Genomic DNA, 15507 nt, shown 5'->3' on the forward strand with positions numbered 1-15507 from the left:
GTTTTCCCCCTAATTTTAAGAAAATCGCCGCGTTAATTAGGACAGGGCCGTTGGATGGGGCGGGGCGGGAAATGGTGGCGGAAGGCTCGGCCCGGCCGCGGCACCACGTGACGGGGGGGCAAGATGGCGGCCTTCCCCTGGTGAGCCTGTGGGAGGGGGCCGGGGGCGGGCAGGGCCGGGGGCCGAGGCTCCTGAGGGGACCGCCGGGCTCTGCGGCTCAGTCAGGGGGGCACGGCGGGGGGGGAAGCCCTCGGGAAGCGAAGCCCCGGCGGGGCTCGGGGCCGCTGGGTCTGAGGGGGCTGAGGCGGTGGCGGGGGGTCCTGGAGCGTCCCCCGGGGTCGTGGCGCCGCGGTCCCCCCTCAGGGGTCCCCCCTCAGGCTGCCGGGGAGGGCAGGGGGGAAAGCGGCTGACGGGGGCGGTGGCTGAGGGAGCGGGCTACTGAGAGCCTTTATGGGCCTCTTTGTTTATTTTCCCGGAGTAAGCAAAATAATTAGTTTAGAGCAGTTCATTTTTGGCTTGGTGTAATCCCGCTGGATTTTATGATGCCCCTCTTAAGAGGAAGGGGCAGGGGAGATAACGGAGGTTCAGTCTCGTCGTGCCCAGGGGATGTCGCTGTTGATCCCCAGCAGGGCGGGAGTTGGAGCCGCCTTGGTGGGTACCGTGAGGTGAAGATTTCTGTGGAGAGAATTTAAATTTGCTACTAAGAGCTTTAGTTTCCATTAATTGTCTTCCACGAGCTCACTGGGGGTGGTTGCTGTGGTTGTGGGCACGCACTGAAGAAGCAGAGTCCAGGCAGCAACACGAAGCGTTTCCACAGGAGCACAGCATCCCGACGGGGAAGCTGTGCTTTGTAGGAAACAATAATTTACACAGGTTGGTGGTTGTTATGGCGAGGAAGGATAAAGGGGGCTCTGTCACTGACAGAGTGAAGGAAAATATGTTTGTAGCTATCTTTTTCTCCAAACTTATTTTTCGTTATAAATAAGCTATGTTTCTGGAAGGCTTGCTCTCCTGATGCAGCTGATTTACTAGAGTCCTGAGCAAACTAGCAGTCGAGCCTAACGTAGAATCAAGAAAAGTAAAATGCAGTTATTGGGTTGACATAAATTTCCCATATGTGAATGATGACTTTCATGCTGAAAGTCATCTCTTGTTATTAACATGAGCGAACACTTATATTTAATATGAAGTGGAAATAATTTGTAGCTGTAAAAGTTTGTTGATGAAACCAGTTGAAATTTTACAACAATGTCAGAGCCATGCTTTTTAAAATAAAGCATTTTGCACCGCAGTGAATTTAAAACTTCTATTTACACAGCTAAGAAAATCTGAGGGTGTAAGACAGTTGTAACCCATCAGGTGGCTGTTGGAATTGCTGGTATGCCCTTAGTGTGCCCTAGTGACCCTGCAGAAACTGCAAGGAACAGGTACGGCTGCAACTCCTGGATTTCTGGCGGGCTGGGAGCCGAAACAGCTCCAGTAGCCTGTGGGGTAAGGTAATAGCAGTCCCAGGAAAAAGTACCATTTGCCATGAGGAGGCTGGCCATCTGGCAGGCGCTCGAGGTTGATGGCAACCTCAGTAATCCTCCTGTGTGGAAAAAGGTTGAAAACTGCTGTGGAGACAGTACCTGCAGGCAGGGGCGTATCCTGCTGTATGCACTGCAGGTGAAAACCTGACTTGGCCTGAGTCTTGTTTTCTCCTGGAAGCTGGCTGTGCTGCTGTGGCCGAGAAAGGAAAGCTTAATCTGCTCTCCCTAGAGAAGAGGCAGAACATCATGGCAAAGCGAGCTTGAACTCCTTACTCGTATTAGTTCCATTACAAGCTGCATTGATCACTTGATCACATTGTAAATGCACTTTCTAAAGACTTATTTACAGGGTAAACAGCTCTTCTTCATTCCCACACGTGTATTCGATGTGTGTGCATGCCCAGTGATGCTTTATGGTATGGTTAGAATACAACTGATTTTGGCCTGGGAATGGTGTGCCAAGGGAGAGCTGTGAGCAGTGTCTCTCTTTACTGTTGGTGTGGAAATAAAAGTAAAGGAGGGTATGGAAATACTGACAGAACAGTAACAGAGCAATGGCAATGCTGTAATTAGGAAGCCAGAGTTTGTCAGAAGGATTGTTCACCCAAATGCTAATTAACCCATGAAGTAAGTGAATAAGGAGAATAATTGAAGCATGGGACAATAGTAAATTACAGAGACTATTCACGTGTAAAGACTGATGCATACAGTCGACATCTTTTTTTAGTTTCTTTTTTGTCCTGCTTTTACTTAGAACTCTAGGTAAGAGCAAGCTTTACCTGGACATCTGCGTTCTTGCAGTACCACAGGAACCAAGGGCATGAGAGCTGAGGAGGGAATTTTACTCCTCTTTAACTGTTTTTTGGACAGGATTTTTAAATTCAACTTTTTTTTTTTTTTTTTTAAACAGAGGGGTGTATGGTACGTATTTATGTTAGAGCTGGCCCCTTCACACAGCTGAAATTTGTACTAATGACTTTGTGTCTGAGTAGGAATAGCCATATGCATTAGATTTTGTGGGAAGGATGTATGTTATGTGGGGCGAGTGTTTTGTTTCTGTTAGGAGCCTGATTCAAGACACCTTTGCATATCCACTGTTTTCACTCATGGATGCTTTACTTACGTAAGGCCTTAGTGCATGCTATAATCTTTCTCAAGATTCTGAATGAAGCAGGAAAGAACAATTGACTGTGCTGTACATCTCAAAACTTAAAAAGAACTGAAGAAATTGTGACAGGCGGAATGCAGAGAAAACCTTTTGAAATGTGTTTTTTTAGATAGTAGTAGTTACTGCCTGGATCTCTTTCTGCCTTAGTTCTTAGCTATAGCTGACGGAAGGTACCATGTGGTAGCTGTGATGTTACTTGTTTGGGGAAAGCAGCTGTCCTATGTATTTTTGTGACCTTGTGTTTTCAGTTTCCTGCTTTAACAGTACTACTGTTGCATACATTAAAGGAATTCATTTCATATACTGATGTGTTGTAAGAGATATTAGAAAGCACATGGAACTCTTCATTCTCTTTTGAAGTTGTCACCAGTGCTAGTCAGGGAAGTTGTGGTTTCCCCTTTTCTACCTTCCTACATTGTCAAGCGTTTTTTAAAAGCCTTTTAAAATATAAATTTATATTTGAGCGATTAAAAATAGGATGGATGGTGTATTGTAAAAAAGAGCAGTGTCCTTAAGCTGTTATTGATAAAATGTATTACTGTTAGTTCCTAGTGGCAACATTACTTTACTCCAATATTTTTATTTATGTTGATTTCTGGAATGAAGTCATTTTTAAATTAGAAATGGAGATGGTTCTCTTTTAATTTCAGATTAGAAATAAAAATTGAAATGCCTATGGTTTTGTGATTTATTTCACTTAATGACATACTTAATTTTGTAGGAGAGGCAAGGCTTTTTATACAAGGGCTTGTCCACAGTGCAAGCATACAAGTACTGATAGTTTTTTTCCTCATCATTTTACTTTTTTGACTTTCATTATGAGTACAGTGAACAGATGGAAATAGATTTCCCATGAAAGAGCTTTGCAGCTACACAAATTAATCTGTGCAGGCCCTCATTATATCTGTGCACAGTCACTCAGATTTCTTCCCTTGTGTTTTCACACTTACCTTTTTCCTTCACTCTGACAGCTCAGTTTAAAAGATGTGTTTAATAATCTCCATCAGCCTGTCACACAGTCATATGCTTGGTTAAATTGCCCTTTTTGTGTTGATTGGAACAGAAGAGAATACAGCTGAGAGAATACAATTGAATGGTTGCAAGTAAAATTTCTTCACTTTTAGTTTATGTAACTGTAAGTAAAGAGAGAAATTTTAGTCTGTCCATTGACTTACTTTCCAATATGCATTTTTTTTTGTAAACATGCCTGCATCTATGTAGACATAAGTGCTGTTTCTCTGATCGTAAGTATGTGATTATTTATATGCATATATACTTACCTTTTAATCTTGCTTTTAAGGCATGCGAGATCACGAAACTATGTTTCAGAATCTGACATGTGCAAACTGGAATCTGTACCCGTGGATTTTGGCGACTACCATCCGTTAAAACCCATTACAGTGAGTTTCCTTTTGAGTGTTTGGAAAATGAATGCAAATTAAAACTGATTGTGTTCCTCCCTTACTTCTGTTCCTTTAAAATTGAAAGGCTTTGAAACTGGTGGTGGTACTAGCTGCCTTCTGTGTTAGTGGCTTTTTGTTTTAGAGGCATGAAGGTTTATTCTGTTTTTTGTCCTTTACAGAAATTTGCTGGTCCTGTTATGTATCAAAAATGGTCTCCTTCTGACTAATATAGCATCACGACTTGTGGGTTTTCTTGGTTGCATTAAATGCTGAATAATGGATAAGTTTGAAATCAAATTGTTGCATTACAAATAACCTGCATAATTGCTTGATGTAAGATTTGTTTTGGGTTAACTTCCAGTCAGCTGTATGCTTTAAAACATTTATCACTACTTCAGTGTATGAGAGGCTTTTAAAAATGCGGATGTACAAAAAAAAAGCTTCAAAGAGATGATAGTCATACGCTAATGAATGATAAATGGACAGCAGCTTCTACTTGGGAAGGTCAGCAGGGAGGATAAGATGAAGTCCTTAAAAACGGATTTGATGTTCAAGGTTCGTGTATTGTGAAGGAAAAGGAAAGATCAGACTGGCAGAGGAAATGAAATAGCAAGAAAGAGGTTGAAGGAGAGGGAGGACCTGATAAAATAATGGAGAGGTACTAGAAAGAAATTTAGAATGGATGTTCTTAGGGTTCTGTACACCCAGAATGGAGAAGAAGGAGAGGGGAAAAAAAAAAGTAACAGAACTTCTCCCAGATTCAGAGGGAAGAAGAAGTGCTTCAATTTAAATGCCAATGCTGATTCCAAAGACTTTCTTGTAGACGGGTCTTTGCTTTGTTGCAACAGTTCAGTGTACGTAATCCGTATTTTGATGATTTACTGAAGAAAAGAGGGGGAAGACAAAGACTTTTTGTTAAATGGTTTTGAACTTTTTCTTCCAGGTTACTGAATCCAAGACCAAGAAAATGAGTCGGAAAGGAAGTACTTCATCTACCTCCTCTTCTTCTTCGAGTTCTATGATGGATCCATTGAGCAGTGTTTTGGATGGTACCGATCCCTTGTCATTATTTGCAGCAGCTGCAGATCCTGTGATTACTACTGCTACCATGGTAATAACTAAAAATGTAGGACAGTTATGTCAGCTAAATAGAAAGAGCAAAATGACAAAGCCAACCCTGGATAATGTAAATTTGTCTCACTAATGTAAATAGAAGATATACTGTGTAAATAGAAGGAAGTATTTCCATTTACCTGTTTTATGTTAATGTATATTTATTTAAATAGGGATTTTTTTAATGTGGTAACTCGTGGAACAATCAGTAAGCACTTGAAACATCAATCTTACCTTTATCAGTCTTCTTTTCCAGATTTGTATTTAACATTTGCACTCGTTCTCTCCTCATAGGATAATACACGAAAGAAACGAGATAAAGATGACAGCCCAGCAGTAGGAAGTGACTTTGAACCATGGTCAAGCAAACGTGGTGAAATCCTTGCTAGATACACAACAACTGAGAAGCTCTCTATTGTAAGTGGCAGCTTCTCCAATTTTATTTATTTATACTAGACCTATAATGGATTTTGGATGTTGCTGTTTTGTGATTTTGTCCTGAGTAAATATTCTCTGAAATTTCAGTTTTAATGCTGTAGAAGGCTGTACCACAAGCTTCCACTTCTAATTGGTTGTTCAGACCAAAAGTCTGTTGATATTTAGGAGCCATCGCTTTGTCTTTTCGTAACAATAAAAATAACCTGTCTTATGTCCCTTTCTAAATTATTAGAGGCTTCATTAGCAATATTATTACTCTGTGCATTCTTGGAGTGCTAGCGAGAACATGTTTTCTAAAAGTCTGCATTTTCTGTTTCTTCACAGAATCTGTACATGGGATCCGAAAAAGGTGAACAGTTTCTTTGTATCCAACAGTAAGAGTTGTTGCTTGAAGTAGGATACAAGTGACAGATTAGTAACCAGGAGTAGTTGAAATATGGTTTCCACACATGCACACCCACACACCCTTCAATATATGCTTGGATCTACGCTTTTTTATGAATAAGTCATCTGGATTTTTACTTAAAACGATTACTGAAAATAAACCAACAAACCACCTTGTCTTGAGTTCCTGTAGGCTAATGAATTCATGATTACGTGTTGAGGAAGGAAATGGAATTCACTGCCTTTCACTGTAGCTTAAAACTTTTTTCCATTTAAAGTGAGTATTGATGATGTTTTGAGGATCACGTTTATCAACTCTTCTGCTTGCTGGAGTGAAGTTGGAATCATTTCACTTGTATGCTGAGTGTTTGAAAAATAACCAGATCTTAAATTTTTCATAATTTTTTCCAGTGAAGCAATTCTGAGCTCTGTAGTCATAGCTGATTGCGTAGTAAATCAGATTTTTTATGTATGAGTAAACATGCAGCATTTAAGCTTCTGAATAAAATGAAATACTTTTTTGGAATGAGAATGGTCAAGAGCTGGAGTAAGAGGTCTGGAGAGGGTATAAAGTCTCTGTCCTTATATATCATTAAATTGATTGGATAGCCTGTTATAACTTCAAAGTTGGACCTGCTTTGAGGAGTGTAGTTGGCCAAAGACCTCTGGAGAGCTTTTCTGACCTAAATTATCCTATGTTTCTATCCAGTCGTTCTATCCGTACCAACAAAACTTGCAAGAAAATCTCAGGCTGTATTTGTATGCAGTTTTGATTACTTGTCTTTCCATGTTCAAAGCAAATGAAAGTAGGATTAAAATGTTTTGTTTTTGTTTTTGTTTTTTTTTAAAAAAAAAGCAGATGTAGATAGGATTAAATGTTTGTCTTCAAGGAATAGCTACCAAATGAATTAAACTGCCTGGCTTCTGTCATGTAAGCTGACTAGTTGTGTGAGTTTGTCAAGCTCCTTCAGGTTTGTTTCCCTTTTGAAGTCCAAGTCTAAAACATATAACCCTTTACAGGAAAAGGTACAACTACTGGCTCAGCAGTTTCTGAAAAAGTGAGAACTAGGTTAGAAGAGCTGGATGATCTGGAAGAGGTAAGAAAGGTTTTGGTCCATTTACATTGCTGTTTGAAAAGTGAAATAAGCTGGTGAAATAAAAATCTTCTGTGAAACTTTTTAAGAAGGTCCCGAATCTGCATGTGCTTATGCATTATTTAGATAAATCTATTCTCCACTGTAACTTCAGTCTTTATAGAATTTAGGCCAAATCACTATATCTTATATCACTAGAATTTGTGATCCAAAAATTCACCTGATCTACCAATGCTGATTAACATTTGTACTGTTTATGGTCTGCAGCTGCTATAAAACTTCATGAAGCCTAACATTCTGAACATTGGATAATTTTGTCTGTTTCTAGGTTGTGGAAGCTGCATGTTTTCTACCTGAACATAATTATGTTGTGTTTATGTGTTTAGTTGAAACACTGAGTTTTCAAATTATTCTCAAACTGCAGTATTTTTCTGAATCAGGATGAAGTGTTCTGTAACTTACTTTCCTAAAACCTGAATCTGTAGGTTACTGATACAATTGCTTTGGATAATGTTGTTTTGAAACTTCTTAACTAACTTCAGCTTGCCTTTTGCCTGAGCAGGCACAGTTATAATAGTTATGTATCACAAATAAAGGATTGGATTCTTTGAGTAGAAAAATACAGTATCCCTTACTGTAGGGTAAGGTGTAGCCTTGTGTGAAACTGTAACCGCATTTGCATTTTCTCTCTTCATCTGTGATCGTTTCTACTTTTGGTTGTTTTTAGATATTTAGATATTATGAAATCTGTTTTGTAATACAGCTTGATAATAAATTTATCAGAATTTGTCCTAAAGGTATTTTTTTTAATGTCACTGGTACATTTACTGAAGACCATTACAAAGTTAAGAAGGGCAAGCGAGGGAATTCTCTAATAAGTTGTTTTTTTTCACATTGATTTGACTCTATAATAATGGATCTCCACTTTCCTCTTCTTCCCTCTACCCCTCCTTTCCTCTCTTATTAATTAGACTTGTGTTTTCTTGCAAGGGGTCACAAAAAGAGCTGTTGAACTTGACTCAGCAGGATTACATGAACCGAATTGAAGAACTCAACCAGTCTTTAAAGGATGCTTGGTCTTCTGATCAGAAAGTAAAAGCTCTGAAAATAGTCATTCAGGTCAGTGTTACATTTTTGTAGTAATTGCAGCTTGCTACCTGCCTGCTCATTATTAGCTCTTAGTGCTCTGTGGACGTAATTGTTAAGGACATAAAGTGGCAGTTCTGAGGGTTTTGATTAGGGTATGTGGGGTGGAACTTCCATTAAAAGAGTGGCCAAAAGACAGATGTGTAATTTTTACCTGATTAAAGAGAATTATAATAAATAACATGTCATTGATACCAACTTCTCTAGGATTTGGAATTTCCTTTCCTTTTCTCTTCTTCCCTACCTTAGTATGATAATGTCTTTTTGAACCGTCAGTGTTCCCCATTCAGATCTGATATAGGACCCTAGCAAAGTGCAGAAAACTCCTTGTTTGTTTGTTTAATCTTTTCCACAGCCTTCCTCTTTCTCTGTCTCAGATGAGGTGATGGGCTGTGAGGGAGCGCAGGGAGGAATGGGACAATTAAATGTTCTCTTGTTTGGCTTGGCCTTTAAAAGATGCCACAGGCAGAGTGCATCAGAGGACAGAGGAGATAATGACATCCTTAAAAGCTGTAAAACTGATGTAATGCTAATAGTCATCAAGAGGGGTTATATAAAGTCGGGATTTTTTTTTTTTTTTCGTGCTGGATACTCTTGTGAAAACTGTTAGCAGCAACTTCATCTTAAATTGTGGTAAAGACAATAAAAGAAATGAAATGTAAATAAAGGGAAGTCAGAAAATGATACGTAACCTAAAGTGTCTAATGTTCTACTGTAATATGGTGAAATCAGCAAATTATTCTGAAAAAGAAATCATGTCATTTGTGAAGTGTGTGAATACTTTAAAGAAAGATAATACAATATTAGGAGTCTTTGGAGGAGGAAGAAAGGGACACGGAGGCACTGTATTTACAGTACACTAATACGTAGATATACAGTGTCTCACATGCACTGATAATCTGCACATGCATACTTTTTAATATTATTTTACAAATGGTGTCACTAATGTTTTTGAAATAACATCGTTTCTAAGATGGGGTTCAGTACTTCATTTTAGGAAAGTGGTATCAAAATTGCATGTACTTCTCTCTATGTATTGTTCACTTTGTGTTTGAATTTTGTACTGCAGATGATCATCATTAATTGAAAGACTGGTAAGAATGAAAGAGGTGCTTGGGTAATTAGCATGAACACAAAAATCCTTCATAAAGGAGTCTCCCAAATAACTAATAGTTAATCCTATACTTATAAAGCAGGATAGGATAGAAACCTGACTGAACTTTTCTTGTTGGTGGTTCTTCTTAGTAAATAGCATAATTTAAAAAATCTTGTATCCTCGTAGAAAGCTCAGTAGTTTCCTTGACGTCAGGCTGTGATTATACATGAAGTCTATCACTATTAGTGTCACATACTCATCAGTCTGCAATAGGAGGAGTAAGTTTGGCTTTTTTATATTTTGATTATTTTCAGAAATGTATACTGAGCTGGAAAAAGTAATTTAATTTGCATGCCAGAACTATCTTGATTTCAGAACTAATCATTGAATTACGTGAGTTATTTGGCTATGGGGACAGAACCTTCATTCTCTCTGTGAGAGTTTTAAAGAGCTTGAGTGCAGAAGGAGTTCTGGTTATTGAGACAGGATCTGAATTTATAGCACAGTAGCTCCATGTGAATTCCTAAGTGCCTTTATACAAGATGCTTTACTTGTCAAGACCGAATAAGCTAAGCTACTTACTCAGAGTAAGCTGAAATAAGTTGATTATGTGTGTGAGCTCTAAGAGCAGTGGTACGTGTTCGTGGGATGTGGAGGCACTAACCAGCGACTGAATTGCCTTTCTGTGGGGGTGCCTCACTGACCACGCAGCAGGGACGATTTTCTTTGGGTGCAAGATGTGAATGCACTCACCTGTCTTTCTGGTGCGCTCCTGAGTTCCTCCCTGATAATAAAGCAAAGAGACTAAGGGTGCCTGTCATTGAAATAAGCTCAAATGTTACGATTTACTTGTTTTAACAAAGCAGTTGTGGGATATCAGATTGCTTCCTGGATTTTTGGAATGCAGTGAAAACTTGCACTTTATTTATCCCATTGAAGCAGGGGCAGAGATGTCAGAGAATGCTGTACTTGGCAGTCTTAACTAGAGACCAGAGAAGACACGTTGGGCTCACGCAGGGATGAGATGGAGCGCTCTCCCCTCAGTCATTTGCTTCTGCAGGCAGAAGCTGATTCTTGTGAATAAACTTCTGCCAAAGTTTGTGACTGCAGTTTAGTCTGCAGCTTTTGCATAACCTTAGAAAACAAGGTATAGCTTGATTAAATATCTTATAAATATCTAAATTCTTCACTGTGTGTTTTAAGTTCCTATGGTAAATTGACTTGTTCCTACCAGGACTTGCATACAGCAGTGTTAGAACTAAGTTGACTGGTACATTTCAGATGTGACTCTGCACCAGCCGTCGTTGTAGGCCAAGTGCCTCAGTCACGTTGTGTGCCCGGGTGTGGTGATTGATCAGATTCCTCCCTAGAGCTGACTATGGACCAAGTGGCTTGTTTCCAAAATGTTAGAAATCGTTATGGGAACTGTAAAGATGTGTTTAAAAGCTCATTAGCTAAACTTTTAAAATATTTTCTTAGTTTACTCTGTATCAAATTTTGTCTTTCGTATGGATGCTTAGGGCAAGGATAGGAAACTGAATAATACCCTTTAAAAAGTTGTTTTAGAAAAGTGCCTTTTTATGCTGCTTCTGGAAGAGAATTTGTCTTGTCTGAATGAATGCACAGGTCTGCAGGGTCAGCTGAAATTCTGCAGTATGGATTACCTTGTATAAAGGAAAAGCAGATCTGTGGCACTCTGCTGGAAATGAAGAATAACCTGAAAAATACAGAGTAGCATGATTCATTATGTTAGAGGTTCTTGCGCTTTTTGCTGGATAGTTCTTCATGCTGGTTCTTTCCATCTGTAGATATTAATTTGGTCCAGTCTGTCAGGAGTGAAAACGCAAACTTGAATTGCCCTCTAAAACTGTTTTTTTTTTTTTTTCCGTTGTAGTGTTCTAAGCTTCTTTCAGATACAACTGTAATCCAGTTTTATCCAAGTAAATTTGTTTTAATTACAGATATCCTTGATACTTTTGGTAAGTATCTAATTTACAAGACTTACTACACAGTTGTTAATAATATGAAATAATGTTTTCATTATTCTAGAAAACATTGAATAAAAAAATACAAAATACTCACCTTTGATTTCCCAGTGATTTGCTATGCTTGTGTGTTTTTGTTTTGTTTTTGATGTAGTAAAAGTGCTGAAATAGCTCTGCTTTAATAGTGAATGTTTTCCAACATAAGTGCTTGGAAACCAGTGATATGAATGTGTTATACAATCGTTCAGAAATTCTTATTAGTGAAACCTTTAAAATCAAAATACTTCTTGTAGCAGTTCTGTGTTTTATGTCTTAGTGAACATGTAGAACAAAACTGTAGGAAAAAACATGATCTCTGAATTTCAATGTCTAAAATGCTATAGTTGTTATGAAAATACTTTTGGCAGCCTCTTGACTCTTAATGTTTCATTCTGTATTTGTCTGAAAGTCTGAAAGTTTTCTTTAGCTGAGTGAGGACTATGAAGTGATCAAAATGTAGTTACCAAATTATTTAATCTATTTTTATTATTTTTCAATGATCTTTTAGGTGAAATTGTCATTCAACTCTATCTGACTTCCTTGTTTTTCTACTGTGTTACGGAAATAATTTATGATGGCATTCAAAGTTGAAGGGTATTGATGTTTAGCAGGATATGCTGTGACATAGAACCAATTGTTTTTTCAGGTCTTGCTTCCTCTTTGTTCTTTCCTAATTTCAGCAAAGTTGCTGAAGATAACATAATATCCAAACCCTGCAAAGACAGGACACCAGCTGTCCTTCCCTGGCCTGAGAGAAACCTGACCTGTGTGCTGCTCTGCACTTTATGGAGCCAGATACGTTTTTTGTGTGTGTGCAAAGTGCTGAACTCAGGCCATTAAGATTTCAGCTTCACTAGAGGGCAGCATGATGTTAGCATTCTAAAAAGTTTTTTTCCAGATGATTTCAATGCATGTTGGAGAAAGAATCAACATTTAGTGTTTTTGCTGTTTAAAAATGGCTTGTATTGTTTTCTTCTTTCTTGAAACAGGTAAACTAGTGTATGAAAGAATTCTGTCAATGTGCATGGACAATCGTGTCTCTTTGTCAGGTATCTTTATTTCTAATGTGCTGCTGGAATAAATCATGTCTGAATTGATTTGAGGACAGTTAACTGGAACCCATGCCTGTATCTCCCGTGAAAAAAAGTTCTGCTTTGAATGCAATAATTTTTAGTTTAAAAAAGTATGATATCCGTTTCTTACAGCTTCCACCATTCAGAATGATTATGCAAGTTTACATTTTAACTGTGAAGAACATACCTAAAGCATAATAAAATGTGCGTGTTTTTAGTGTTGCTAAACATAAACTGGGTCTTCCTGAGACTTGAGTTCACAAATAATGATCGATAAGTAAACAGAGTTAAATATGAATGGCCAGATTAGATGAGGAAGACCTCTTTTTTTTGTTAGCATATGCTCTCTCCTGGAAGTACTGTTTTTTAATAGCTTAAAGTTAATGATAAAATAAAGCTGAGGCTCTTGGTTCTCAGTAAATAGATGTTTTTGTTGTTACGTTGGAAACTATTGATAATTTTGCTTTAATTAAGAATTTTGGAAGAGGAAGCAGGTGTTCACTCGCTTTACTAAGCGAGTGTGATCTTTTGAGCTTGGGCCCTTTTCATGTTTTCAGTTGAAATTCCAAAACAATGTACAAGTGTAATTTGACAATTACAGTACAAGTGTACAAGGAGGAACCTCTTTAGGAAGTCTCCTAAACATTCTATTGAAATATGGGCATGCCCTTGTATACGAAGTGTATTAAGTGCCTCATCCTGAAACACAAAACTTTTTTATTCTGTACTTGGCACTGCAGCAGTAACATTAGGTTGCAGTTAAATCCATAGGATTTGAGCCAGAGCCTGAAAGCAACCAATATTGAAGTTTGAAATAAACTTGCAGTAAATTCTTCAATTTAGCTGTTGTAGATCTGACAAACATTAATGAGGGCAGACAGTTCCTGTACCACAACCTAATTACTGAGCACAGTTCTGGAGAGTTGAGCTCGTGCTGCAGCTGTATTGCTGCCCAGGGCATTGCTGGTGGGAGCTTCTGGAGCAGCTATGGCAGTGAGAGGGAGAAAGAAGATCTCTGCTGTGCTTGCTGTGCACAGCTGTGTGAACCCTAGGGGATTTCAGGCTCAACCTCCACGTTGGTCAAGAACTCCTTTGGTCCTAGCTGAGGAGGAGTGACTTCCTATGCTCAGTCTGCATCTATAACGCAGCTTCTCTAGTCTTGGAAGTGGGACGCTTCTGTGTGGAACAGGGCGTTCTTACCTTCTGAGAGCAGGGATGGGAGACGACTGCTTTCTAAATCTGCTTCAAAAGGAGTTTGTAAGCAGATATTCACAGCAGAAGCTGCTTGTGTAGCTTTAGCACTGAGAGAAGAGGGACTCAGCCTTCCCAGCCATCCTGCTTCAGACTCGGGTGGGTTACCAGAAGCCTGTTTTGCCTTCTGTTTCAGGCATCCTAGAGAAAGAGGAGGCAGTTTGCCATGCAACTGCATGCCCACCTGACCAGAGTGCTGTCCCCATAACCCATCTGTTCCTCCCCAGGATGGCAGCTTTTTCCTGCTGGCAGCTGATGTAATTAGTCCTGGAGCTCATGAGGAGACTGCACTGCAGTGCTAGGTGCTTAGTGAAAAAAGCAAGTGTTCTCTCCGTGCTTAATATCGCCTGCTCCTTCCAATATGGTTTTAAGTAATATTCTTTTAAAAATACATTAGACTTCTCAAGTAAATAATTAGAGTGCTTAAACCTCATCTACCGTCTGTATATGTAATGCATTTGGTATAGATTACCTATCCATTATTTTATAATTTCTGCTTTTATGGGGAGGCAGGGGTTAGATTTTTCGGGCAGCAGATCCAGGATTAGCTTTGGGTGCTTGACTTCAGCTTCTGATATGTTACTTAATGCAAGTTGTATTTTCTAGCTGCCCATATACTGAGTTCTTACTGCTGCGAGAGAGAGCTGAATCAAGCATATTACTTAATTTATTATGGTGTGCCTAATTTCTTGCTGAAAGGAAAGAGAATACAATTTTAAATCTAGACTGAAAAGCAACTTGTTTCCAGAAAGAATGTACCTATTTCTGTTTCTTTTTTTTTCCCAGATAATTTTTCTCCAGAGAACGTTAACGATACTGCCAAAGAAACATGCTTAAACTGGTTTTTCAAAATTGCTTCCATCAGAGAGCTCATTCCCAGATTGTATCCTTGTCAATGAGACAGGTTTTTCATAGACCTTTCCAAAAGTGAACGTGTTTACTGCAGTAAAACACACAGTAATCTGTTGTTTATACTAACTTGGTTTTGTTTGTTTGGGGCTGCATGTTTTCCATTTAACTTTGAATCATGTTTAATAGTAAACTGAATGCTGAGTTATTGGCTCTGAACAGCACGGTGGTGGTAGAGTGGATGTGTGAAAGCTGGGAATAAATGAAAAACTTCTACACAAATTGTAAAGAATAAGTGTGGTGAGGTTAATTACAGGAAGTCTTGAAGGAGTTTGTTCAATATGTCTTCAGTTTATAATTTTGGTGTTGTGTTTTTAAATGGCATGTTCATCAACTTTGTTCCTTAACTTGGCTTCATTTTAGTTATGTGGAAGCAGCCATACTGAAGTGCAATAAGTTCCTATCCAAAATGTAAGAGTAAATGTTAATTGTGGGAAGGAAGTGAATGGGCAGACGTATAAGCTAATTTAGGGAGTTAAGCATACAAGTTCCATTATTAATAGTGGGTAAGGTGTTAATAGGTCTGAGAAGAAGCAGTTGAGTTAAGTTCGTGGTGATAATACCATGGAGTAAATTCACAGTGGACTGGGGTACAAATTGGAATGCAGCGGTGTTTGCAGGTTTGGGATATGTGTATAATTGTGACATCCAAGAGTTTGCAAATTAGAAACCAGTGGCTTCAGATGGTGGAGAGGAAAGCAAGGTTGTTGAGATAAGTGAGGCAAAAAGAAGGAAGAGAAAACTGAAGGGAAAAATATTGATGTGTCATATTAGTAGAGGCAGAGTTGGAAGAACAATTTAGGAGCAATGAACCATTGTCTATTGAAAGTCTTGGTATAAGCTTCATATGTTGCCAAACAGTGTCAACTGCTGAGCTGA

The 15507-nt window shown here is 38.7% G+C and overlaps 1 protein-coding gene across 2 annotated transcripts in view; it reads left to right on the plus strand.

Annotated features, from left to right (window-relative positions):
• The first annotated feature begins 58 nt into the window (after positions 1-58).
• VPS35L (VPS35 endosomal protein sorting factor like) overlaps positions 59-15507 on the plus strand; it is a 56593-nt gene continuing 41144 nt past the window's right edge. Inside the window, exons 1-11 of one of the 2 annotated variants that reach the window (XM_040574814.1) lie at positions 59-140; positions 3998-4097; positions 5044-5211; positions 5508-5630; positions 5976-6000; positions 7056-7132; positions 8120-8248; positions 11266-11350; positions 12385-12444; positions 14506-14602; positions 14992-15039. In XM_040574814.1, coding sequence (XP_040430748.1) covers positions 124-140; positions 3998-4097; positions 5044-5211; positions 5508-5630; positions 5976-6000; positions 7056-7132; positions 8120-8248; positions 11266-11350; positions 12385-12444; positions 14506-14602; positions 14992-15039 — 929 coding nt within the window. In that variant the 5' untranslated portion in view covers positions 59-123. Of the gene's footprint in view, positions 141-257; positions 652-3997; positions 4098-5043; positions 5212-5507; positions 5631-5975; positions 6001-7055; positions 7133-8119; positions 8249-11265; positions 11351-12384; positions 12445-14505; positions 14603-14991; positions 15040-15507 lie in introns of those variants that run through there. The other variant, XM_040574815.1, reaches the window with a different exon arrangement.

The sequence above is a fragment of the Cygnus olor genome, chromosome 15, assembly GCF_009769625.2.
Source record: "Cygnus olor isolate bCygOlo1 chromosome 15, bCygOlo1.pri.v2, whole genome shotgun sequence".
In the NCBI taxonomy this organism is placed as follows: domain Eukaryota; kingdom Metazoa; phylum Chordata; class Aves; order Anseriformes; family Anatidae; genus Cygnus; species Cygnus olor.